At 39.0% G+C, this 26,755-nt stretch overlaps 1 protein-coding gene across 4 annotated transcripts in view; it reads left to right on the top strand.

The window, feature by feature from the left end:
* The window catches only part of CARMIL1 (capping protein regulator and myosin 1 linker 1), a 200,993-nt gene that overhangs the window by 119,141 nt on the left and 55,097 nt on the right, over positions 1–26,755 (top strand). For all 4 annotated transcript variants that reach the window (XM_075084539.1, XM_075084538.1, XM_075084537.1 and 1 more), the window contains exons 17-24: positions 3,449–3,518; positions 7,784–7,865; positions 9,221–9,320; positions 9,408–9,462; positions 15,021–15,193; positions 17,368–17,436; positions 21,801–21,894; positions 24,556–24,654. In XM_075084539.1, coding sequence (XP_074940640.1) covers positions 3,449–3,518; positions 7,784–7,865; positions 9,221–9,320; positions 9,408–9,462; positions 15,021–15,193; positions 17,368–17,436; positions 21,801–21,894; positions 24,556–24,654 — 742 coding nt within the window. The remainder of the gene's footprint in view (positions 1–3,448; positions 3,519–7,783; positions 7,866–9,220; positions 9,321–9,407; positions 9,463–15,020; positions 15,194–17,367; positions 17,437–21,800; positions 21,895–24,555; positions 24,655–26,755) is intronic.

Below are 26,755 nucleotides of genomic sequence, written 5' to 3'. Positions count from 1 at the left end.
ATGCTTAAGTGAGATGCACTGGATTGAAATCAATATTCAACTGCGGCAGCCTACCATTTTAGCTCTGATCTTTCACTCTTCTGTGTGTGCTCTTGGTTGCTGTCTTGCTTGCTTAGACTTTGCTAAGATTAGGAAGGTATGGTACTGGTGTGTTTTCAAACAGAAGGTGATTATTGAGAAACGTATTGGTTGATTCTGATTAATTTAGGGCTATTGATTAGGGCTGTGGTGCAGGGCAGCAGGGAGCTATGTTTAACGAAGCAAGAAGAATGGAGGATATATGTGACTAATACACAAGACAATCTTATCAGTGTTACAAGAAAAAAAGAATGCTGTGAGACACTGAATATATCTACACTGATTAGGAAAGGTGAGAAGTCCCGAACTGTAAGGTTCATATTTAGCTCTTCTCCTTGACATGTTGAGTATCTCCGGGAGTGTGAGGAGTTTTGGCAGGTGAGTGGTTTACAATTGTCTGTACTCATGGAAGATGTTATTATGTAAATTTATCCCAAATATTTGTGACCCCTTGATCTGGCAGCCATGCAGCAAACAAGAAATTCCTAGTCCTTTTCAGCCAAAGTGGTCTGTATTAGCAAAAGCCTGCTCTGTTGATAATATTTAAGCTAATCTGGCACAATTTGACTGAACTGGGTTAGAGCAAGTTACTTGAGTGACTGGTGTTGGTGGAAGAGGCAGTGATGGGCAGCATAGGATGAGCTGAGAGTAGTAACCTCTTTTGCCAGCACAGAGAGCTCCAGAAAGGAGTATCTGTCCAAAGTCTCAGCTGGATAGCATTCTGGCATGGGTTTCTTCTGTTTTGTTCTGATGGCAGTGTTCACCTCTGCCTAGGAGGTAGGACAGACTTCTTAATATTGTTTTTGGTAGTTTCCTTCACGTGCTTTTTTCTCTGAGTTTTTTTTTTTTCAGTCTGAGCTGAGTGTACTTCACAACACCGCAGAGAACTATGGTCTGCGGTACACCTTGCTTTCCCTCTCAAACCCTGTATGGCTTTAACAATGCACTTGAAAAGCATAATCTCGTCTTAAAAGGACTGAGGATGTGCTGTATCCTGGGGCAACTGCTTAGTCTTTTGGTCTTAACTGTAAGAAATTACAAAACTTCTAGAGAACAATCAAGATCAGAGGATTTGTTAAAGACAAGAAGATGGAAACACCTTTTTTCAGACAGACTTATTTGTCATTGCGAAGATTGCAGTAGCACGAGGGATGATTTCTAGGAGGGGAAAAAAAAAATGACGTAGTGTACGGTAAGAGTACTTCTCTGGCATCTTTGATCAGTGCATGTCAAAAAGCTTTTGGTCACAAAAGGTCACAGTTAGATGTGTGATTCAAGACCAAGCCTGCCTACAGAAAAATATATAGGTAAAATGCAGGTACCTGACACCCTGAGTCCTAAATTCCTTTGGTTAATTGCTATTTAATTTCTTTCTTATCAACTTCCTTTAGATCAAGAGTTGTGATATGTGTAATGGCGTATGCTAACTCAGTGAGTTTAAAGATATTGGTTAATCACCGCTCAGGAAAGGAGGTGAACTTGCTTGTACAGTGATGGACCTATTAATAAAGTCAAGCCTTTCAGGGAAGAGGTTTACTAATAAAGCTGTACTGGGAGGATGCCACATAGTCGGTAGCGAAAGGGTGCTTTTAGTCCTTGTACATAGTTAATGTTCCATCACAGCTTGCTCTTTTTTTTTTTTTCTTTATTTTTTTTTAAACTGAGTGAAGCAGTTTATACTCTTTGCCTTGTTTAAGTGTATGTTGGCATTTTTGTTCATTTACAGACATTGCCAAAAGTTGTATTTTGATCTGTCGGTGCTATAACAAGACAAGTTTCTGATATGCTTCTCATGCAAATGCTAATTTCAAGGCCATTTCTTGCATTCTGCATGTACCACAGTTGACAAGACCTTTCCATGTATTGCCATGTGTGTGATTTAAACATAGTGGCTAAGTATAATTATAATATGTCTGCCTTCAATGCCTTTCAATGCTGATGATTTTTCGTGACAAAGAATTGAGAAATTATGAGATTTTCTTAGGATAAGTTTATAGGAAAGAGGTTAGGAAGAAAACCAACCTATTTTTTCTTCCTGTGAAGAGAGTTCTATATTTGAAGCAGCACTGTGTCTCTTTTTTTAATCTACATTTCTTTATGGTTGCACTGTATTTTTGAGGTTGCCTCAAAATATTTAGGAAGTTCCCTGCAAAGTTATCATCAGCCAGATGAACTTTGAATTGAAAGTATGTTTGGGAGGGAAATACAGAAAAGAATCGTCTAAAAATTTGTAAAAACTGTTACAGAGCTTTCACATTTTTTTTCAAAGTCTGCATATTAATGCTTAAGAAGTAAGTAAGCACAAGATATTTGCCTTTGTTAACAGCCAAGGTCTGAGTAACATTTATACCTGCAGGGCAGATATAAATAGGTTTAAATGAAAAACCTTCCCAGGGTGCACGTATTCTAAATGTGGCTTTTACCTACCTCTCGGATAGCAAGTCTATAGGCAAATGGCTCAGCAAAATGGATTGGGTTTTTTCTCCATGCCTCAGTAGTTTGGCTTCTGTTTGCTTGCTTTTGGCCGAAACAAAGTTCGGGGAGGAAGTCCTTCTGTTTCTCTGTTCAATTACTAATTCAAAGCGGCATCTATTCTAAAGACACTGGAAGGTATGCACACAGGCTGTGTTTCCTCCTTCGTTAAGACACGTACTGTTGTGCTTTCTGATTTGAGAATATTAATACAGATGTGATACTAACACTAACTTTTATATGTGGAAACAAACTTCTGTAAGGCTTTAAAGGTGGATTTATGAAAATCATAATCAGTTGTCACTACACTTTGCCATTCTGCCTAAAGGCAAAGGATACCATTGTCTGGGAACATAATTTTGAAATCTGTAAATATTTATTGGGTTGCAGAAGTGGAGAATTATGTGATACTTGAACACAATCCAGCATTTGAGTGTTACAGGCACTGTGCCGGGCTGAAATGGCTGGCTGCTCTGCATCTTGCATATATTAAAACCTGCATTTTTTTCCCTGAATTTTTGGAAAATCAGAGAGTTAGTACGGTCGTACAACAGAACACTCATTTTGTAATTATTTTATGCTCTTTGAAAGCAAATGTTGAAGAAAATTCATGTCTGATGAATATTATTAAATGTTGCTGTAGCATTAGCTTTACTGTTTCTTTATTAGCCTTGCATCCCTGCAGTTTTTGAAGCTGCTGGAGTGTTCTAAGTGTGGCAGGTTTGTGCTGCCGTTGCCATTTAAGAAATAACTGCTAAGCTGGTATGGTTTGTTTTGAAATGGTTCTTCGCATTATAGGTGTATTAACTTGTGATCACTTAGATAATTATGATGATGATGAAAAGCTGCCGCCTTTTTTTTTTTTTTTTTAAATGGTTCTAAAATTGATCTTTTTCAGAGCGCTTTTATTAGGCCTGGCTTGCAATCACAATCTGAAGGAGGTGTCTTTAGATCTCAGTAGCTGTGAGGTAAGGAATATTTATCAGGATGTGTTCAAAAGATGCAGTGATGTGGAATTGGAGTTCCCATTAAATTCACTGGGCGAGATATTCTTCCTCTGTAGTCAAAAGTTGTGGGAAAGGTAGAACTCAGAGAAGCAGTTATGGTAAAAATCAGCTGCTGTGTGCTATAGCATCATCCTAAATAATGAGCACAGAGGTTCAAAGCACCTGCAGCGCCTGACTGCAAAAACCTTCCTTGCAGTGTAGCTGTTCTAGATACTGAGCCAGTGCTCTGTTTGCTGCTTGGCAGCTTCTGCTCTCTGGTGCTGTGATTACACAGGACCCTGCAGCAGGACTTTCCAAGGTGCCCAAATTTGAGTGGGTCACAGGAAGCTGCATGCCCTGAAGGCATGTCTGTGGTTTGATTATCTTCCTTCAGAACCAGAGACATGATTCTTCTTCTGCAGGTTTGCTTTTTAACCTTGGGAGAAATTCCACTTTCCTAATCAATTAATCAATTCAGGCCAATAGGGGACTTTGGTAAAAGTTGATTGAAGCATGCCATTAACTTAAGAGGCACTATGCAAATGGCTGCAAATATCTCAAGAATAAATAAAACCAACTGTGGCTGCTTGATTTGCTTTATCTTGTTCCCTCTTGCTTCTCTGTGCTTTGCTGTGCACTTTGTTTCTCAGGATTGTCTGTGGTGTTGCAAGATGGCACTTGCGTAGCTCCAACTTATGGCAAAAGATTGATCAAGACCCTGGGGAGCCAGTGAAGCAAAGTTACACAGAGAACTGTGTGGACTTTTGCCAAAAACAACAAGAACCAGCTTTGGCTCAGGCCTTCTGTAGCTGAGTGGCCACCCTTTCCTTTCTAAGCTGCAAAGAAATCCTCTCACTTGTTGGGCACATCTTTCCAAGTCCATCACCTGAGTATTAACTGTTCTGGAAGTGCCTTTCAGATGCAAGTTTCCCTTTAAGTAGAAAACATGCAATTTGATTAACGTGTTGAGGTGCAGTAATCCTTGTCTTAGGTTCATGGTCGATTGCTTTTGGAATGTGCACAGATTTACTTATGCAGCAAAAACCAAATCATTGTGAATGCATTTCATAGTTTGTTTTGATATTTTATACTTCTTAAAAAATGGCATTACTTTGAAGAGTATTACATGTAAATTCCAAATAGAAAAGCTTTCAAGTCAAGTACACATGCTTCTGACTTCTGAGTAGAGAGATCAGACAGATGATAATTTTTCTTTCAGAGGGAGGAACGAAAAGGGAGGAGTAATTAAAGTAACAAAAATGAATTCCTGTAATCATAACCTTAAAAGAATAAATCAATAAACCACAAACATAAGTAATGAGAGTATAAATTAGCATGTAAATCAACGAGGGCTGACATGAGTGAAAATGTAAACCTTTCATTAAATAACCCCAAGATGGGGTATGGAGGAGCCCTTTGAGGGGCGATTAGCAGTATTGGACACCAAAGCACAAGTGTTACAGCCAACTCGCATAACAGAAAGGAAGGGCTTGCGCCCACCTCATGGTGTTGCATTCCCGTAGCTGGTCCCTCCAAACTGACAGCACTTCCTTAGATCCTTCCCTTAACATTTTCTCATATCACTGAGCTTTTTTCATTCTCATGTGCTTTGGAAAGAAGAAGTTATGCTTCCACCAACAGGGGATTTGATGTGCCAGGAGCTGGGAGGCCCAGCACCATGGGGTCCTGCTCCACCTCTCCCTGACCCTCTGTAAGCTGGGTAGGGTAATCTGCACCCAGAAACAGAGCCATGGGAAGCTAGGAGCTGGTGACCTGCACTACTCCCAGTTCCTGCAAGCACATGCTGTTAGGAGGCTATTAAGCTGATGCTTCAGCTTTGCCCTCCTCTTTCCTACATCAGGCAAGCTGTACTCAATTATGGAAGGATAAATCTCTCTGTTCCTTCCCTCTCCCACCACTTTTCATTTGCTCCCATAATTTTCTGGTATATTAACTCCAAGCTTAATCATTTTATATTGCTTGTTTTCTTGGTTTTTTTTTTTTTAATTATTATTTTTACTATGAAAATTACTTTTGTTTTCCCTACCTGCTCAGCACTGATGTATTTCACTCTTTTCCCTTCTGCTTCCCTTAGCTTGGTCACTGTGTAAGTACCCTCCATGCTTTACCTTAATTATTAAATCAGTAAGCAGCTTTGTTTGCCCTTCCCATATTGGTACCTTATAGCTTTGCACACGCTTGGCATTTTTAATTATTGTAGGGTTGTTCTTCATTTTCTGAATAAAAGCTTGTTTTTGTAGTCTCAGAAGTATGGCATGCAGGAGATATTGTAGAGGGCTCTTTTTTTTCAGTATCACAGTCCATGTTGACGAATAGCCCTTCAATTAATCTCTGCTTTTTATATATATATAATTTTAATACAGTTGCAACAAATTTTGATCCTAAAAGTACAGTTGTTATCACCCTCATATTAAATAGATAGCACCATTTGTGCACATGAAATGTTCGTGCATTTACAATTTTGAATATAGAATTATCGGTACAAGATTGAAAGCTGCTCCTGAAAAATTGTCTACTTCAATCCTCAAAGAATATATAGCATAAGCATTTGGATTCTATTGTGAGTATAATTTTAGCGTATAGAACTTTTACCATACCAACAAACAATCCAAGACCGCATATAATCTGCCAGTTCCATAGATTTTGCAGTAATAGATGTGACACTGTGTAAAATGGTTGTCTTATGGTGGGCCATGCTGAGAGAACAGCACAGAGCAAAACTGAAATATTTTTGTATTCATGCAGCAAATACTACAAATGTTCTTACAAAGACAAAGTTGAATTTAAATTGTACCACTTCTGGCCCAGATACAGACTTCAATCTGACCACTTCCTGAGAGGACAGGGTGAAGGATAGGCAGGCTTTGTTGTATGCAGAAGAGGAAAGGTGCCTTACGTTCTGTATCTCTTACACTTCCAGATGTGACTTATGATTTAGATGTTGTCTTTGACCACCACTGTTCTATAAATGCTGAGGCCAAGCTGTTGAGCTGCTTGTTAACCAATCACATATCTCAAACTTTCTAAAAAGTGCCAAATCAAGTCTTTGTTGAAAAATACTTCTGAAGGCATTTCTGGTTCCTTAATTATAGCATGGACAAAAGAGACTATTCAGAGAAATATCAGCAGGTTGATTCAGGATATTTAGCCAAGTCAGTCAACTAAGTAAAATATTACTCATTTTTTTATGCACAGGAGGTGAAAAGGCTGTTTCATGTTTGAAAAAGCTTTCTGTTTTTTCTGAAGGAAGGAAAGTGAAAATGGAAAATGCAAAAAAGAATTTTTGTAGAACTTCTCCCCTCTTTTGCTTAAGCCTTTTTCTGGGGGATGTTCATAAAGTGAAATGTACTTTATAGAGTTTGCATAGCTGCAAGAAATAAGAAAATGCTTTTGCTTCTTTGGAAAAAAAAATATTGCGTTGTTTAATTCAGTAGCATTAGTAACTAAGTGTGTAAGTTTTAATAACTTTGATTCTTAATGTTTTCTCCTAGGCTATTTAATTGGTTTTTGTTAAGTCTTGTCATTTTTTAATATTAATTTAATATTTCAGATTAATAATATTGTAATTGATATCTTCCAGCGAGGCATTTTTGTTACTGTTGCTTGTTTTCTTTTATGCCTATTTTAAAATTAAGAATAAGGTAAATTACTGGTTTCTCTTGTTTATGGGCCTTTGTGGCCATTTTACAATTGGGTTATTTAAATTTGCTTTTTAGTGACAGGGAAACAATTTTTTTATTTTTAATTTGCTGAAAGAAGGTTCTCACTCTAAATCTTGATGGTAGTGGGATTCAAGGGTGACAGTGTCGCATGCTTATAGGCTGGGCTAATTTTTTTTTTTCCCCCTCACTGGGTGTTGGAAATGCCCCGGCCCTTTCATGTGGAGAACCCACACCAAAGTCCTGCAGCCAATGCGTGGCACAAGTGCTAAAGGATTCGTTGTGTCTGCACCATTTAAATCTTTCCCTGATGTAACTGCTGAGCAGTAGTTTCAGCAGAAAGGAAAGAAAATCCCTTTTCTCATTTATACGCAAATAGCGAGAGGGAAGGATGAGAACAGTAGAAATGCGTGCATTGGCTGTCACGTTGATGTCTATAACTTCTTCTGTTGCTTTTGTTTTTGCCACTGGTAGTGCCTTCTGTATTCACAAAGCTCCTACCGCTGTTTTCTGTGTTATCTTGAAACCATAACTAGTTTGCAAAAATGGATGATATTTTGTCTCTAGTTAAGATCGGGAGGTGCACAAGTCTTGGAAGGATGCATAGCAGAAATACACAATATCACCAGCCTAGATATTTCAGACAATGGTAAGTACACAGAACAGGAATGGAGGGTCACGCAAGTCCAGAATCTGAGAAACACTTTTTCTTTCAGCTCACAGGGTAATCAAGGATGGTCACTCTTGCTTTATGATTATTGGCCATATTGGTTATGGAAGTGTCTCAGACCGAAAATTCTTATTGCTATAAAGTATATAAGAAATGTTTACGGACTAAATGCACCCTCAGAAGTTTATGTTGTTTGAGATAGATGTAACACAGCAAAATAAATTGATGGCAGCAAGCATCATATTAGGTCTAAAGGAAAGTGGGTTTAGGTACGAGAGGATGAGAAGCTAAATGAGAAATGAAGGCGTACTGAAAGAAGAAAGGGAAAGACCAGATACAGAATGAAGCTGAGGTTGTGATACTGAATAAACAAGAGAGGCAAATTTGGAGCAAACAGTCAACCATCTTCAGGTCAGAGAAGGCCTGTTTGAATCTTTGGAAAAGTCTTGGACTATTCCTGCTTTGGAGGCTCTGTGCATCCTAGCTGGGAATAACAGCTGGCTTTTCATCTTGCAAACTCAAATTGTAGATGCATGGAATGCAAGAATTCACCAGCTGTGTTTGCACCTCTGACAGCCACAGGCACAAGTATTTCAGAAAGAGATTCCCAGTACAACTGAATGCCCAAGAAAGGTGGGGTGGATCGGCAAGTGGAAAGCTTTGGGAGCTACTGGCTCAGCCCAATTATGTAAACAGATTGATTGTTATAAATAAAAATAGATATTTGACATGTAAATTATCCTGCGGATCTGGATCCTAAGTCATTGTAATCTAACCAGTGGATGCTTCAAATACACTGCTAGTTTGGGAATACAATACTACAGCAAGTTATTTTTCTTACTCAGGATTAGAATAAAATTTGGCTCGTTTTTCAGGTAATTTTATTCGTAGCCTGTTATGTTGGCCTTTTTGCACTTGAAGGCTTTGAGACCTTGTTGGTGCACAGCTCTACTAAGACTAAATAGCAGTTAGCATGATCTCAAAATCTCTCAGAGGAACGTTAAACTCTGCCTGGCAATAGGAGGAGCTACCCTTGGGTGGTTGGACGACAGATAAAGGACTGTGTTTCTCTTCTGTGTTTCAGAGAGGTGCCTTCAGTGGCTGATTAGGATGGAGATTTAAAGGGCTCTTTTTAGAGAAAACATTTTTCTCATAGAAAAATACAGGCAAAAAAGAGAAGATTTAAAAACAGAAGAATGGAAATTTTTCTAGAGCTCTTAGAAATTAGTACACTGATACAGTTACTTGAATGAGTATAGCGTTAATAATTGGACCCTGGCTGGGTCTTTTGTGAAAATGTGTTTTAATTCTTAATCTAATTTGATTCTTTACAGGCCTAGAATCTGACCTCTCAACCCTTGTAGTCTGGCTTAGTAAAAACCGGTCGATAAGACACTTGGCGTTAGGCAAAAACTTTAACAACATGAAATCCAAGTAAGGCTTTTCTTTCTTATAAATAAGAAGCGAATGGATGAGGAGAAGCTGCTGATTTCATCGTCTTCCTAACTTTTCTTCCCTCAGAAATCTCACTCCAGTACTTGATAATTTAGTTCAGATGATCCAAGACGAGGATTCAGTGAGTATCTTTATGCCTACTATCATCATGTGTATTTGTACCCTCACAGCCTGATTTGATAATTTTCTTCACTGTGTTAATTTGCTGCTTAAGGTTTGATCATGATCCCGCACAGACACATCCAACATTTTGGGATTTACTTTTTCAAATAGTGATTTGGATTATGTGTAACATGCAAGGAAACATTTCTTAGGATAGTCTTAGGATCTGTGCTTGTTGAAAAAATATTCATTCTAAATAGTTAGATGTGCTTAACCTAGTTGCTCTAGGTCTAAATTATACAGCCCTGTAGGCACAAGTTTTCAAAACTTGTGTGTCCTGATAGGGGTTTACAATGGTAGCGTTCTCTGAGTGGTGATACTTCTTCAGTAATGGAATTTTAATTTTTCATTAATAGAATGCATTATTTCCTGATAGCTGTTCTTGGGTATTATAATCTTTTTTTTTGCTTGCCAAAATCCAAAGTCAATGCAGTGATCTCCCAGAGCTCCTTTTTCCTTCAAAAGATGCAAATAAACTGTTCAGTATGCTGTTCTTTACTTTTCCTAGTACATTTATCACAGGAGCAATTTCATAAAACCCTTCTAGAATGCCTTGCTGGGATCCTTGCGCATTTATTCATTTCCACCCACTCTCCTGATTCTGAAAGAGTTTTGTGGCTGGGTTTGTGTTCTTGCCTTACTTGGCTGTAAGGGAATCCTAAGATGCTGTTACTCTCATGCCTGTCAATCTTTATTCATTTCTTAGTCCTTTCTTCCTCCTTCATTCCCCATACAAGTAACAAGCAAGCTCTGCTTTCGTCATTGTCCAGAAATGGCTGACTGTAGACTTCATTTGTCTAAGCACCTGCTATTCCTGTTGTCTTTATTGTCTCACCTCCAAGTTCAGGGTCTCCACACTAACTGTTTTCTTATTTTCTCCTCCCATCTGCGTCTGCACCCTGCAATTCAGTGGAGCAGTTTTTACTAGGGTTTCCGATTTCTCCTTCCATACAAGGTCATTAGACCCGTATTTGGTGTTCATCTTTTCTTGCTGCTTAGCTGTATTTTATGTGATTTGTTAAGCTTGTCCTCTCTCCTCGCTGTGTCCTCTTAACTGGGGTTAGCGATACTGGTTTTTTCTTGATTCTTTGCTTACCTCCTCACCTTATTCTTTAAAACATGGGATGTCAGTGTGACATAGTAAAGTGCTGCATACAGATACCAGAGCTGATTCTAATCGAGTTAGCACCTGTAATGAAAGCAGTTAAGTCCTTGATTGCGCAAGCCAGATGGAGCATCTAGCTGAGAAGTGTATTGGTAGATTTCTGTATTCCTTCTTGTACCAAACTAGCCTCTTAATTTTGCGGTGTGTGACTGCCTCCTTCTACTCTGTCTCTAAAGGGAAGGGTGCAGGGCTGTCTTCCCCTTCTCTCCTTTTCCTGTTGATTCCGTCCTGAGGAGTGGTGTCATTTCATCAGATAGCACCTGCTTCTTCTCTTTGGACATGTGTCTTTTCCCTGTATCTCATACTTCATCTTTCACAGCTATCCTGAAGACTGTTATATCAAATGGATTAATCACAAGCGACTATAATTTAATATGGGGTTTTTCACTCAATTTTCTTCATCCCTTTGCTCTCTTGCAGGTGAACATGTCTTCCTGTTTGGGCCATATCCTAAAACACCTTTCAACACACTCTGTGTGTCTTTTCAGTATCCAAACTGTCTTCTCAAACATGCTATTTTCTATTCTATTTCTATTTCCTTTTTTCTATTTATGTGACTATCCTATTCATATTATCTGTTCACAAGGATAAAAATTCCAACTTTCACCTTATTGTCTCTATTAAGTGTTACAACCTTCTGTTTATCATTCCTGGCTTCTGTTTTGAAGCTTCCAGACAGATAAAACGTAGCTGCTAAATTTTAGATGTACCATTCTCACAGCTTTCCATCCCTTGCATCATCATCTTAACTTGTGCTCCTTTTCTTTTCAGCCCATAGGCAGTGTCAGCCATCATTCCATTTTCTGCCTTTGCCACAATCCAGTGGTCAGATGTGTTCCTGTAATTCTTACTCACCGTGTCTTTCCTGAGCTATCCTACAGAACACACTCTGTAGTCTCATCCCATTTTCAAATAGTGTTACAATGAAATAATCCACCAAAACATTATTTTATTTAGGTACTTAAAATAGCTGTCTCTCCTTCATGTCTCTCCTTCATTAACCTTTGGGATACAGCATGTGATCCTGTTGGTGTTAACCTGTCTCTTCTCTCCCCATGTTCTTTCCTCTTGTTAACATTCTTTAGTGAAGGAATCTTATTTGTTTCTGTTTCATCAGGTGCTAAAATCAATCTGAAGCATCTCCTAGCAACTAAAGAGTTGAGGATGTAGACTCTGTAGTGCCTTGGGAAAAGCATGTGTTGCAGATAGCTGGATGGTCCTCACTCTACCTTGAGATAGTTCTTTCAAGTTCCCGGTTATTTTGGTTTGATTTTGAATCCTAAATGGGGGGTAGACCTTGTTCTGCCATTACTATGCATTTACTGACACAGGACATTAAAAAGTAAGGGTGGAATTGGAGAGACCAAGGCATGATGTCGCCCGGAGCATACTGCTTGATCAGTATTGCCTGCAGGCTGGTACAGTTTGGGGACTGTGCATTATCTGCATGGAAAGCTGAAGCAAGAGACTTTAATCTAAAATAGTCATCTCCCAAACGCTTCTTCATGTATTTATACACACTTTAAGTAGATCAGTTGTTGTATTAATATGAGTGATGAGTAAAATGATTTATAACAATCAATGGCTTGGTTTTATGACTGTAAAAGTACAGCTAGATGCAAATGCTTCTACACAATCTAAAAGCAGTAGTAGTAGCCTAAACAGCAAAATTTCCCAGGTGTTTAATATAGACAAGAACATAATATTTAGATCTGTTTTGGTTTTGTTTTTGTTTTACTTTGTTTTTTTCTCGTTTTAAGTAGATGCTGTACTGTGCAGGCTATGATAATGTATTCTTATTAGTATTGCAGGAAGTGTCTGAAGCTGTATGCTTACTGTGACATTTCTTTTCTTGCAAAAATAGATGTTAGACTGCAGGTACAGTGTACAATTACTCAGAGTAGTAGTCAGTCCTGCATAGGTGGAGAGAATTACTACAGTGCTGAATATCTTTAGTTCGTAGTTCACTGTTTACTGCAGAATTGACCTTTTGAGGATTTTTACAGCATTTTTGTTCATAGGAGAACAAATTCAGCTTTATTTAATTCTTACATGTTTTCCAGCAGGAATATGACAAAATCAGTGAATCCAATCATACAATTTCTAATTCTATTCTTTACTTTAAGAATTCCTCTTTCTTAATAAGATTCTGTTAAGAGATCTTCACTGTATCTGTTTTCTGCAGCAGGGACACTGAACTGCTTGTCAGACTTCTGTTTGCTCAAGATCCAGCTGAAACTAAGTTGTTCAAAGTAGTAAATGTTTGCAGGATATGTAGAGTATTGCCCCTGTTTGGGGAGGATGTGGTTTCGGTGGGGTTTATTGTATGTTGTTGTTTGGCTGGTTTTTTTAAATGTAACTGTCAGATAATTTAATGAATATTTAGCAGCCTGTATATTTAATCTTACAGAGTTACATTCTGTTTGTAGTTTGCATTCAGGGCACCAAGTGAGTCCAGAGGTTTTTGCTTCTTGCTCGTTGAGTTAAATGATAAGGGTAGCTGCACAAGACAACTGCCAGTTCATCCACTTCAAAGACAATAATACAGCAGGTGCTTTACTATGCTGTATGCATATTTTGTGTGTGGTAGTAATGATGTATAAGTGTCAATCCTTGCAGAACACAGTGCAGAAGCATTTTTTTGTCAGAGTATTGGAATGCAAGAGGTGAGAAGTCCTTCCCTGGGAGGGTATTTGAGGTTTAGAAAAATTCATACGTGGGACGGAGCACTTCCAGCTAAGTTACTAAGTTACTAAGTGACATATGAGAAATAGAAGAAACTTCACCTTCACAGTCTTATTGGTGATTTCTGTCCGAGTGCTGCATGATGCTGCTTTTCTGTGAATCTGTCACAGGAGATCGTCTCAAACTTGTGCCAAGAGCTCTAAATGCCATTCTGATTTGATGCTAATATTCTTTAGGGTACATATTATAATAAAACAGGGAAACACAGGCAGATCAAGGGGCATTAACATAATAATTTAGTAATTTCCATTTAAAATAAAACCAGCATGTGGCTTGCGTTACTGTTAGACTTCTTAATTATAAACCTGCTGTGCCTCCAGATTTTTATGCATTTCCTCATCTATAAGTGTATTTCTTATAGTTGCAGGCTTTTTGGTTATCACTGTAATCCAGTGGTGCCTGGAGGCTAGAGTCCCAATGTAGAGTGGGTACCATGCAAGCATCTTGGACCTTGGAAGGTGTGCGTAGTTCAGCTGGTTTATTTATATTAATCTAATCTTTAGGCATCTAATGTAGGTGCCATGGTTCATCCTTATGAGATGTTGGTTTTCCCATACTAGCAATTGGAGATTTTAGGCTCCTAAAATTCATCCTCCAGTATATGCCTAAGTGGGTGTATAATGACAATACACTCCTCTGTATGAATTCACACTTGAGCAAGGGAAATGTTTTGTGGAGTTTTTGTCCATTGGCAAAGACAAATTACAATTTTAGCATCTGTAATACCTCTGCAAGGCATGGCGATGGATAGACTGTAGTTCTAGAGCTCCTACGGCTGAGTGTTGGGACACTGAGAATGAAGGGGATACAGGCATTTTTAAAAGAAGTTTTCTTCAGGCTTACAGTGTGACTTGCAGGAGCTCAATTAAGTAGTTTCAGCTTAGCATAGTATATAAAAAAAAGTTACATAAAGATATTGCAGTCACAGGTGTCAAAAAAACCACTGTGAACAATACCCATTGACTCACTCATTTTAACAGATACTCTTCTTACTGTTTTTAATTTCAGACCTGCTACAGTTTTCTGTCTCTTTCCTCCCAAGTGTCCATGCCCTTAGCTGAAGGAACAGATACTCAAAATCATGCCTGAAGTTGAAGTAACAATAATAAAATAGTTTAAAGAATTGTTTTTATTTTAACAATGTCTGAGATCCTAAGTTGCCCTTGGATAATGCTCTCAGTTTGAGGGAGAGGAGGGGAGTGCTAGATATTTTTATTTCTCACTGACAGGGAAGCATGCTGGTTAAGCAAAACCCACTGGACACCAGAGGTTGTTTTCTGAAGCTGGTTGTTGCTTTCTTGCCTCTTTTCATGTTCCCGCTCTATTCTGTACTTAACAGGACACAGGAAACTGGAGGCACCTGTCAATTAAAAATATTTTTTTTTCATGGTGTTGCAACTTAATCTGTGCGTGTGTATGTGTTTGTTGCCTGTGCTGTAAGTGGTTGACTCCCAATTTATCGTGTGGTCTGCAGCACACAGGGAAATAACTCTGATATTTACTGCTGTCTCCAAGAGTTTGGGGAACTTGTAACTTCTTCTGGTTGATGTTTGAGGAATGGGTGCATTATCAGTTGCTGTTATCAGTGCCTTTTCTGTGCTCCGCAGCCTCTGCAGTCACTGTCCCTCGCAGATTCCAAGCTGAAGACTGAGGTTGCCATCATTATTAATGCCTTGGGCAGCAATACTTCTCTTACAAAAGTGGACATTAGTGGAAATGCCATGGGAGATATGGGAGCAAAGATGCTGGCAAAAGCCCTACAGATAAACACCAAGCTCAGGTAAGAGAAATGTATCTGCAGTAAAAGATAGAATGGCTTAATAATACTGAAGTTGTTGGCTTATTCTCAAGCTGTGTTTCTTCAGAACCCTTCTAGGTACAGCCACTTTATAGTGTCTCCATTTGGAAAGATTCTCATCCTTTTATCTTTTAAAAAAACCCAAACAAACCACAAAGCAAAAACAATAGAAGCAAATTGTGTCTGCAGAAACATTCCATAACTGAAACTGGAGAAAATTACATTTTCTAAATTTAAACAGTGAGACCTCTTGTTGGAACAAGAGAGCTCTAAATTTCCTAGAATCATAAAAGAAAAATTACTTTGTTATAGAGCTCTGGATGTCATCTAATCCAATGTTCTTCTCAAAGCAGGGCCATCTTTAAAGCTATATGAGGTTGCTCTGGGCCTTGTCCAGGCAGGTTTTGAAGATCTCCAAGTACAGGGATTCCACAGTGTCTCTGGGAACCCTGTTCCAGTGCTTTAGCCACTCTCTTCTGTTCTGCTCTCTTTTCTACTGGAGGTCTTCCCAGCAGAGAAAATTCCGGTACTTGGATGGGAAACTAAAGGAAATTGTTCTTTATCTTCTGGAGTATCAGTTTGCAGGAGAACTAAGAGCATGTGGAATTCAGAATGGGTAGCAGCATGGACCATCCTTCCTTCTCCTCTCCCCTGCTTTCAGTGCTGATGGACCTTGGCATCTCTTCCCTGCATCTTAATCTGCCTGACAACTTCACGGCTTTTTAGCACATGTCTGGCACTGATGGCTTGAGAATATCACTTTTTTTCTATCCAGCATATGATTAGCAAACAGAAAAGCCTTCAATCAGCATGAATCTGGATGGGGACCTCTAAACATGTCACCACCATCAGGAAAGCTAATCCTCACTCCTCCTCTTGTCAGACTCTGCAGATGAACCTTCCTCAGTGTATTGCCTGTGTGAAGAGACCAATTTGTGCTTGGTCTCCAAGCATTTGTTCCCTGGAGGATAAGAAATTCCCCAGAATGGTCCTGGCTATTTTGTTCAGAAGCAGGGATCCTGGTCATTGCATTGCTATGCCCAAACTGAATATTGAAAATGTCAAGAAAACACCGGAGAGGTGGCTTAGGTTTATTGAATGTATTAACCTGAACTGACCATGAATATATATGAAATATATACACTTTCCAATGACAAAAATATCCAAGATTTGACTCTAAGCATACCTGATCTTTGCAAAGTGGGTGTAGAATCTCTCTTCCGCTCTTCCTTACTTCTATCTTTCCAGTTAAAAAATGAAGGGATAATTCTGCAACAGCAGAGAGTGTCAATATCTGTGAAACCCTGTCATTTTTTTACCTCTTACACCAGAAATCTTTGTTTGGTTTTGTGCCTTTATTTTTTTTTTCAAGAACAGCTACAACTAGTGCTCTTGCACAAGCAAGATTTATCTGCTTCCCTGCCTCTTCTGACTACTAATGAGATCTCTGAACATGTGTTCGCAAATTGCCAGGCAGTCTGCTTGAGTGGTCTAAATTGGGGGAAGAGGGGGAAGGCTTGATCACTCTTATCACTATTGTGTATTCAAAAGGGCTGCAATTTATGCACCTAACCTAATGGCTTATGCAGGCAGCTAGTTACATTGCATGTGGAATCACAGGAATTGTTGAATGAGCTAGTATGGGATTGAATATACAATAGCCTGCAAATTTTGACCACCAACCAGCATGAATTGTTTAAATACCTTTTTCTATTACTGTAACCATATAGCCAATGTAGAACAGAGATTGCTCGCTTACTGCAATTTTCTTGTTTTTCAGTGTGGGCTTGCAAAGCAGACATTTGAACTTTATTTCTGATGGTATTCCTGGAAAAAGCTGGAATTTTATCTCCAAATCTTTCTATTAACTGCATTTTAGACAAGTTACGTTTTTATGTTAATGATGGAAAAAATAGTACAGAGTCCCCTTTAAAGAAAAGGAAACTGATTTTTGTACTGTCTTTGTCCCTAACTTCTGTCATTTCAAGGTTTTAGCATTTAACTAAAGGCAGGTTTTTAAAATGTTGCCTTCTACTATACAATTTTGAACATACAGCGCTGTGTTATTTTAATATGCCATGTTTCAATGCAGATTTATTTGGTGGTTCTTGTTTAACTTTTTTTTTTTCTTTCTCCTCCTCCCCACCTGCCTTCAGAACTGTAATATGGGACAAGAACAACATCACTGCGCAGGGCTTCCAGGACATAGCTGTGGCACTGGAAAAGTAAGTTCATAAGCAACTGAATGAATGATGAAGAGGCCAAAGACCTAGATTCTGAATGATCTGAGCAGCTACAGTTCTCACTGCAGTCAATATGATTTGAAGATGCTGAGTGCTCTCAATTTTAAGCATCGGGGTGCTTAATGTAAAGGAAGAATGTGTGACTTCACATCCTTCAAAAGGATAGGAAAAGGCTTTATAGTTCTTTCATCCATACTCTTCTATCAGCATTAAGGCCATTGAGTTCTGCTGTTAGCATTAAAATTCTGATTTTGAGAATAATTTCCTTTTTATTCATTCTCTTGTGTTGATAGCATGCAGAAATTCTATTCTAGTCAGTGAATGAAGCTGTACATAATAACAGAAGATTACTGAAGCATGCCTTTGTGGTCTGACTTTTTTTTTTCCCCCCCAGCAAGTTGAAACTAATAGCAACTATCTCAGGAGCTGCAGTTGTTCATCATAATCACTGTGGTCCGGGTCATTTTGCTTCTCTGAGCTTACTCACAGTTGCAGCCATTACCAATGATAGATGCTAAATGACTTTCATCTCTCTCCATCTCTATCACATTTCTTTATATGTTATCATGACTTTTTTTATGAGGGAAAAATTACAGATTTAAATTAAGCAGCAGTTGCAGTTGTTTAGTATCATTAAATCCCTTGGAGAGGAACAAAGAGTCTAGAAGGTGAAGGTAATGTACAATTGCTAGTTTCTAGACAAGATGTCTTGCAAAACTGTATAACTACTTAGGGTAGCATCCTAACCCTCGGAGGGGTCATGCTGCTAGAGCGTATAAAGTTACTTGTTTTATGAAACCTTGGTAGTTTATATACTTGGTTTCAAAATGAATTCAGTTGCACTGATGGGGGAAATTACATAAACGATGTATAATTAAGCAAATCATCTTGGAATGATTCCATTGATAGTAGTGAATAATAATTTGCAAAGGTTATTTGTCAGCTTGCAGACATTTCTTTTTTAGGAAGCAATAGCGTGTGCATTTATGAGAAAGTCTGTTAGAAAAGTACGCTTATTTTCTGATTAGCATCAACTTTACTTTTCTATTCTGAAGTGCTTGGAAAAGTAAATAGAAAGGAGGGGGAAATCCTATGGCAAAAGCAAGTCAACTAAGTAGGAAAAAAAAAGAAATGCTACAGACAATTGTGTGACATTGCACTTTGTTGAGGCAACATCTCATTTATTTAGCTTCAAAGCCAAGATCATTTTATGTCTCCTCTAACATTTTAAATGGTTAAAGCCATTGATAATATCACAAACTAAGCTACAAGCAACAGAGGATTAAACTTGCTAGAGATGGACCGACAATACTGGCTGAAAACAATTAGCCTTTAAACCAATCCATCTCAAAGACATTCTGAGAACATACTGCACCATATGTTTCCTAAAACCACATGAAACCATCAATATTCTGTAGGAAGGAACTGTTGCTCAAAATGGAATGAAATACACTGAAGATGCTTGGGGGTATGTATGTTGTGTGTGTTGTTTTGATTTTGTTCTTAAGAAAATACTCATGCAGCAAAAGACAAAAAAGCGGAATGCTAGGCTTTCGTAGTAGGATGAGGAGGCCGAGGAGAATTGGGAGGGATTGTAACAGACTTTAAAACAGGCCAAAGTAATCTGAAGCTTTTTTCCCTCCTCCCAACTTTTCTTCATCTGCTTAAAGTTGTGTGAAAATGTTGTTCCTGCAAGGGAATTGCAGGAGCTTGGCTGCTGGTAGAGTTACCCCGAGGGTGTCCCAACCAGGCGATGTGAGATGCTGAGGTCTTCTGTAGAGTCTGGTACAGGTGTCAGTTCAGGAGAGCATTTGAGAGTAGTGGGCAATCCTGTTCAGCCTGGCCGTTAAACAAGGTTTTCTATCTCGGTAATTTTGATACAAAAGCAAGCATGTGCTTGTGGGATTTGTGGTCTAGAGCACGCTCTGTTGTAGAACTGGATGGCATTGCCCCATATTCATTTCTAGAAGAATTTTTTTTTTCTGTATGGACAGTCTGAAGAAATAATACAAGTTCTAAAATCTGATGGGAAATACTGGGATTTGTTAGAGACGTTTGCAGTAACATGAAGTTCACATACCCAAGCCTGCAAAACAGATGATCTTATTCCTGTTTTTAAAAAAACAGGCAGTAAAATCATTGTTCTGCAGCAGAGGTTGTATGTCATAAAGGGAGCAGAATTTACTACAAGGGAGATAACACACGACGAAATGTAGGGCTGTTGTCACACATGCTGTATGTAGAGGTAGAGACAGGAGGTTTTGAGACATCCTTTGCAGTCTTTGAGCACCTCTCCAAAATTTATCATCCTTTAAATATAAGTATTTTGCCGAGGCTATTAATGTGTTATGAAATCACTGGATTGTAGAGTTGGTAGAGGAACGTACTCCGTTACAAGAGATAAGTGGAGTGTTAATAAAAAGAAGAATGGAGGAATATTTTAGACTTCAAAGGGAACAGAGAAAAATGAAGTGGGCCGTGAATGTTGCTCTGATGAAGTTGAAAAGCAAGCTTTAAATTATTGGGTTTGGTGTTGGTTTTTTTTTTTTTTTGCCCCTAAAAGCTGGTTAATTCTTAGATGAAAATAAAATAGCGTTACAGTACAATGCTGTCTGTCTGGAAGGAAACCAAGTACAGAGCCTTCCTTAGGGTAGTGGTCTTCTAAAGTTCTGCCTCTGACTGTGTGCCCATGAAACCTCCTTGCTTTTCATTTTGCCCCCTTCCTCTGCATGTGTGTCTGTGTGTGTGACAGAGGGTGCCCTAAGCCTTTGACTTAACTGAATTTAGCATATAATTACTAGCATGAGAGCTGGCAATTATCAATTTCAATGAATGTGTATTAAATGACAAAGAGCTGCAGAGATCCTTGGAAATCTACCTTTGGGTTTTTTTTTTTTAACTAAATAAATATCCCACCTGTCAGGTAGCAGTGAAGCAATCAGCAAGTTCTGTAATTATTACCTGCCACTGAGCTCGGTATCTTCGACATTTAAAAATTGTCCCCATGCTGGTGGACAGCCAATTATTTGCTGTTTAGTATTACATGAGGACATATAACCGGGCTTATATAGTAGGCACAGTAATTCTGAAGGATAAGACAACTAGAAAGTAAAGTTAATTTTCCAGCTGTGATAGAGTGGGACTCTGTGGAAGGATAGGGACCTTGCTGATGCCACGTGAGTAACTGCTGGCCACTGGCAGCTATTTATAACCATGTTTATGTTGGGGAAGAAATGTAGAAGTCTTCCGTTATCAGTAAAGGTAAAATGTTGGGTAGTATCAATGAGGAATCAGTGTGTTTGGCCGTTCAGATGATCACTGTCCTTCAAAGAGTGGTGTTTCATGTTGTTAAGCAACTGGTGGGAGAGGAAGTGAAAGAACCTTGGAGCTTCACAGTAGTTAAGGTGTCTGCTGTTGGAGTTAGTACACTTCGTGAGGGTTGGGTCCGTTGAAGTCAACAGAGTTGGCTCAATTGAAATTGTCAAGTTTAAAGTGCTCAAAAACAGACGGTTCCAACCATATTTATGTAGCTTTGGATGGAATAGGAACAGACGGTTAGTGGGACGTTTGCAGACAGCCAAAGGAGGAGGAAGAGATGTTTGCAGGCAATTAAGGCTAATTGAAAAATAGGAAGAATAATTTTCTTTCCAGGTTTTAACTTCCTGCGCTTTTTGTTTTCATTTATTCAAATCTGAAGGTGTGTGGACATACCACTGCATGTAGCATTTTAGGTTTAACTGTGTCATGCTAGCCACTTTATGTTCTCAGAGTTTAAATACAATTTTGACTCAAGACCAAAACCCTGTCTTTATTCTTACATCACAGCAGATGGACAAAGCTACGGAAATATATTGTAGACAAATAAGTGAAATGCAGGGAGCAATTGTTTGCATAAAGCAATGTGGAGATGATATGCTTGTTTTGTTAGCTTTTATTCAAAATTCAGCGTCTTCAAATTGTTGTAAACACAAGAAGTTAATAAATAGTAAATTTTCAGAGCTCAGTCTCTTAGTTGCTATCTGTCTGTTGCTGAATATTTCCATTTAGACTTAGATCTGATAGAATTGCCAGTAGGCACTGACACTCCCCGTTCTGTTTTGGTATAGGAAAAAGCAATCCAACCTTGATCTCCACCTCTACCTAGTGGCAAAGAAGAATTAGCAGCAAAAATGAGCATGCATGCCACCAGTTAGTCCACTTACAAATGTGAAAAATACATTATTGGTACTTTCCACGGACAAGCTAGATGCATCATATTTCTTCCTTGTAGTTTATTCTTCATAAAGAGATACAGTAATTAGGTTAACCTCTACTGTTAAAAAATATTTTCTTTTATTTTTTTGTAGGAATTACACCTTGAGATTCATGCCTATACCGATGAATGATGCTTCCCAAGCACTCAAAACAAACCCTGAGAAAACAGAAGAGGCACTGCAAAAGGTATTCTGTATACCACCAAAGTACAGAAACAAAACCACTAAAAATAAAGTAATAATTTTAAGTAGCTGTGATTTCATGTTTGGCTGAGTAAGAATTCTAGGCTAGATTTGTTGTGTGGACATATACATGGTAATCAAGTGCTGCAAGAGCAAGTAAGACTTTTTTCCAAAGAATGGTTGGAGTGAAGGGTGATGGAATGCAATGGTGTAGTATCAAAACTTCATAACTACATAAGCACAAGCTAGACCTTGTACTGCTGTGCACATAACTGTGGAAGGGAGAGTTAGAAACTGGCATGTTTGTTACGTATGTGCTTGTGTGTATCTCCATGTGCACAGAATTACTGGTGCGCATTTTTTATTTTGGCATAAAAAGTGCAGTCAGCACTGTACACAACAAAGGATGCTTTTTAATTTGGGGGAGGACAAAAACATTTACTGCCTGTGGTTTGTATTGTACATAAAAAATTCACACACTATGTTGCCCTAAATAAACTACTGCACCAACATGTTCTTTTGGATGAAGAGGTGTTGACAGTATCTGTAGCTGTTCCACTTGCATGAGTTATAAAAGTCCCAGCTGAGTTTTAATATAGTAAATCTTGTGAGCTCCAAATGAGCCTCCTGCTCAATCAGAAAGCGTACAGTTCACATCTCTTTAGTAAGTAGATTCCTTCAGCCCGGGTAAGGTCATAAAGACTTTACAAATAGTTCTTACAGCTAACTGTGATTAAAAAGCAAATGTCTGTGATCCTTATTAGTAAAAAAATTTTCAGTAAAGTGAATCTCACAGGGAAAAGTGCTGGTAGTTATTGCCTTTTCTGATGCATGAAAATTATCTAAGTTCTGCTTTAAAAAATCTGGTTCATGGGGGATGGACATATTTCTTACATCTCGTTTAATATAATTGTAGATAGGTTTATATCTAGAATGTTAGATGCATCTCTGAAAAAATATCATGAAGCTTGTGGCCATGGGGATTTAAATTCTGTGTTAATTAGGCATTATGTACGAAGAGCCCCTGAGTTTGTTTTAACATGTGTGGTTCAGGCTTTCTTTACACAACAGGAGGAAGTGCTGTCCAAAAACAGGTAAGTCTCTGGAGCGGTGCTGTGAACACAGCTAACTCCGCGCACACAGGAACACCTCCCCGCGCAGACTGAACTGTCATGCCCAGCACAGGGACTGCACTGACCGATGGATCAGGAGTGTCCATAAGCTTCAGCGCACCACAGCTTGAGTACAATGAGAGTGCTTCTGGCCCTGGTCCAGCACCAGATGGACATAGTAGCTAACCTCCCAAGCCCCGGTATCTTTGCAGCACACTTTACTTACAGTGTGGGCAAACCGGATAAACCCCACATTGCTGTGGGGCATAGCCAGGCTGTTCCAGTTCTTGCTGCTGATACAGGTTTAGAGGTGACCATCAGTCCCTATTAGTCTCTGTCTCACAACCTGCTGGCCACTCCACCCATCCTTTTCTCCTCTTCCTTTCAGACCAGATTCATCACCTTTGATGAATCCCCACATTAGGGGATTGATCTATGTGCCGTTAAGCTGGCTGATGGTAGATGTTCGCTGCTGGTGACAGTGGTGGGCTGTGACCAGCAGCTGTGCGTAGGTGTTGTGGTTTAACCCAGCAGGCAGCTAAACAACACACAAGCGCTCACTCACCGCCCCATCCCTTGGAAGGGCAAAAGTAAGAAAACTCATGGGTTGAGATAAGAACAATTTAAGAATACGAATTTGTAACTAAAAGGAAAACGACAGAGAGACAAAACCCAGGAAAAAAGTGCTGCAACCTCTCACCACCCGCTGACTGATGCCCAGCCCATTCCCAAGCATCAATCGCTGCCCCCTGGCCAGCTCCCCCCAGCTTATATACTGGGCATGGCAGCATATGGGACAGAATATCCCTTTGGCCAGTTCGGATCAGCTGTCTTGGCTATGCCCCCTCCCAGCTTCTTGTGCACCTGGCCGAGCACGGGAAGCAGAAAAGTCCTTGATTTAGTATAAGCACTGCTTAGCAACAACTAAAAAGTTAGTGTGTTATCAACATTATTCTCATCCTAAATCCAAACCACAGCACTATACCAGCTACTAGGAAGAAAATTAACCCTATCCCAGCTAAAACCAGGACAGTCGGAATCACTTGTCTTTGAAGAGCACTTATGTGCTACTTAGCCTCAAGTAACTTTTGAACTGAGGGTCTTGTATCAATTAGGCACTTTTAGATATTTAATCTTCTCTCCAGACCATACTGCTATTTAAATCTGTGTCTTCGCAGTAGGCCAAATACGTCTAAAAGAAATGAATCTACTATCTTGTGTCATCATGGTCTCTACAACACTTATGGATAGAGTCTTCAAATATTTCTCAAACCTGGATCTATTCCTTTTGTCAGTGTAACTTCCTAAATTTTTCAAAATTCAGAAAACACTGGCAAAAGCACAGTGTTTAATGATGTTTCACGAGTCTGTGAGTGAATGAATATTTGCCAGTGTGATTAGTAAGCGTTGACACACACAGAATAACGTTTGCAAATGATAAATACTCAGGCAGTTTTTTCTGTCAGTCCCCATTTCTGATATGGCAACAAAATTGAAAGCATATTATAATGTGGAGAGTCTAATTGGTTTCCTAATCTGGCTTTGATTTTTAGATAGAAAACTACTTGCTTCGTAATCACGAGACCAGAAAGTACCTACAGGAGCAAGCATACCGGCTGCAGCAAGGCATTGTCACTAGTACCACTCAGCAGGTGAGAACTTGTTCGTTACGGGTTCTTCTCGGTGTCTAAAGTCTGCCTGGGAACAGAGTTCTCTCTCATTGTCTCAGAGTAGCTTAAAGCAAGATGCGCCTCATATATACTTTGTTTCCCAAGAAATAATAATTTTCAATTATAATATTTTTGGAGGGAAAAAAGCTTTTGTGAGAGGGAGGTCTTATGTATAGTAGTACTGTGTAGAGAGTTCCTGAGCTATTTCTGAATGAACTACTGTTGGAACCGGGAACAGTTTAATTCATTTGTGCTCAGGAGTCAGACTTTTCAGCAGGCTCTCACCAGTGCGACAGGCATCATCATAAGGCTCTGCCAGTTCTGGTGCCTGAGTCGGTTCCAGTCTGTCTGCCTAGCACTGAGCAACCGTGTAAAAGTGCCCTTAGGTACCACCAGAGCAAATAGCCTTAGAGAGGAAGTCATCATCTACCTTACACCTTCAGAACTGTGGTTATTATGGGATGCTTTACTTGGAGGGAGGGAGCAAAGGAAGGTAGAAGTCTTCTGTGTGCTTTATAGTCTGGACAGCTGCAAAAGCTTCCTGTCTAACACAGCCCAAAATACCGCTTGAAGCTGGGAGACTTGTGTTTTGTCAACTACTAACACATGTTTTTCTGGGTGTTTGTTTGGGGTTTTTTTTTTTTTTCTTTTGTTTTGTTTTGGTGGTGTGTTTTGTTATGGGTTTTTTTGGGGGTGGGGAGGTGGTGGTGGTGGTTTTGGTTTTTTCTTCCTCTTGAGACGACTACAAGCATTTTCTGTGGTAGTTTACCATTCTCTCTGTTCTAGTGTATTTCTTGCCAGTACCCGTCAGGGCTGTTTTCAGCTCCAGTCCACCACTGAAGCAAGGTGGTGTAAAGTGGAACAAAACTTGTCATGGGCTTCGTTTCAAATTTACTTCCATGTTTGCACTACTTGTGTTCCAGTGCAAATAGGAGGCTCGAGCAAACAGGAGAGGAATTTACTCAGCTGAAGAGCAAACCAGAAATGAAATTTCTCTCTGTTCTCTGCATTTTTTGGGGGGAATCTTAATTCAAAGTGGCCTTTTTCTACCTGTGTTATTAAAACTTAATGGGACAGAATTTTATTAGTAGAACCTGAAATTATACCGTAACCTCTCAACAGAGAAAATGGTATGTGGAGATGTACTGGCACTAAAATCTGCAAGACCAACAACTTTATTTTATTTTAGTAATTTATCTGTTCTAATGCCACCTTTTTTTTTCCCAACTTAATAATATCCACATTAATTAAGTTTAGTTCTTTTTATAGCTTTGTGGTTTTAGTTGTGCTTTTCTCCAACAACCACACATATCAGGTTTCAGTAAATGTAATTAATTGTTATTTTGAAAATAGAATAAAATTACTCGTTTCTATACTAAATTGTGTGCAATAAGGATGGGTTTTTAAAACAGTTTTAAATGAGAGCTGGAAAAGATTCTCTAGTTAGTGTGGTGGAATTGCATTACTATTCCCAGAGTGGTTTGGTTTGTTGGGTTTTTTTGTTTGGTGTTTTGTGGGGGTTTTTTGGAGGAGGGGGAGGTGTTTGTGTTTTTTGGTTGTTTGTTTTTTTTTTTTAAGTCCAGATGTCCCAATGAGACTTTTCCACTGTCTAATAATTAATTAGGTTTTTGTACTTACACAAAACCACTCAAAACCCTTTGAAGAGGAAGAGTCATGTGGAGCAGAAAAGGAGCATGCTGTGAAATTATTTCAGTTCTCATTCCTAATGATATAAGATGCTAGAACTCAAGACTCTGTATGATGATGATACATGCACTCAGATGTTGCTTCAAAATGTCAAATAGCCAGTTCTAATTAATGCTGTCTGGGCTGATAAAGGCTTTTAACTATTATATCTTGCTGCCCCTTACATCTTAATCAAAACTGACTATATGTCAGGCATTCTTACTGGCTTGTCTTGTAAGGATACAGATGTACCACCTGCCCCGTATTTGCAGCATGTTGAATGAATTGTGTTGCAGATACAGATTAAGTTCAATTTATCCCACTGTGAAAGGTCTGATGGAAACTTCAGCTTTGGTCATTACAGTTCCCTTGCTACTAGGAATATTTACATTTTGAA

The sequence above is a fragment of the Phalacrocorax aristotelis genome, chromosome 2, assembly GCF_949628215.1.
Source record: "Phalacrocorax aristotelis chromosome 2, bGulAri2.1, whole genome shotgun sequence".
In the NCBI taxonomy this organism is placed as follows: Eukaryota; Metazoa; Chordata; class Aves; order Suliformes; family Phalacrocoracidae; genus Phalacrocorax; species Phalacrocorax aristotelis.
This window is presented reverse-complemented; position numbering and strand designations above follow the sequence as displayed.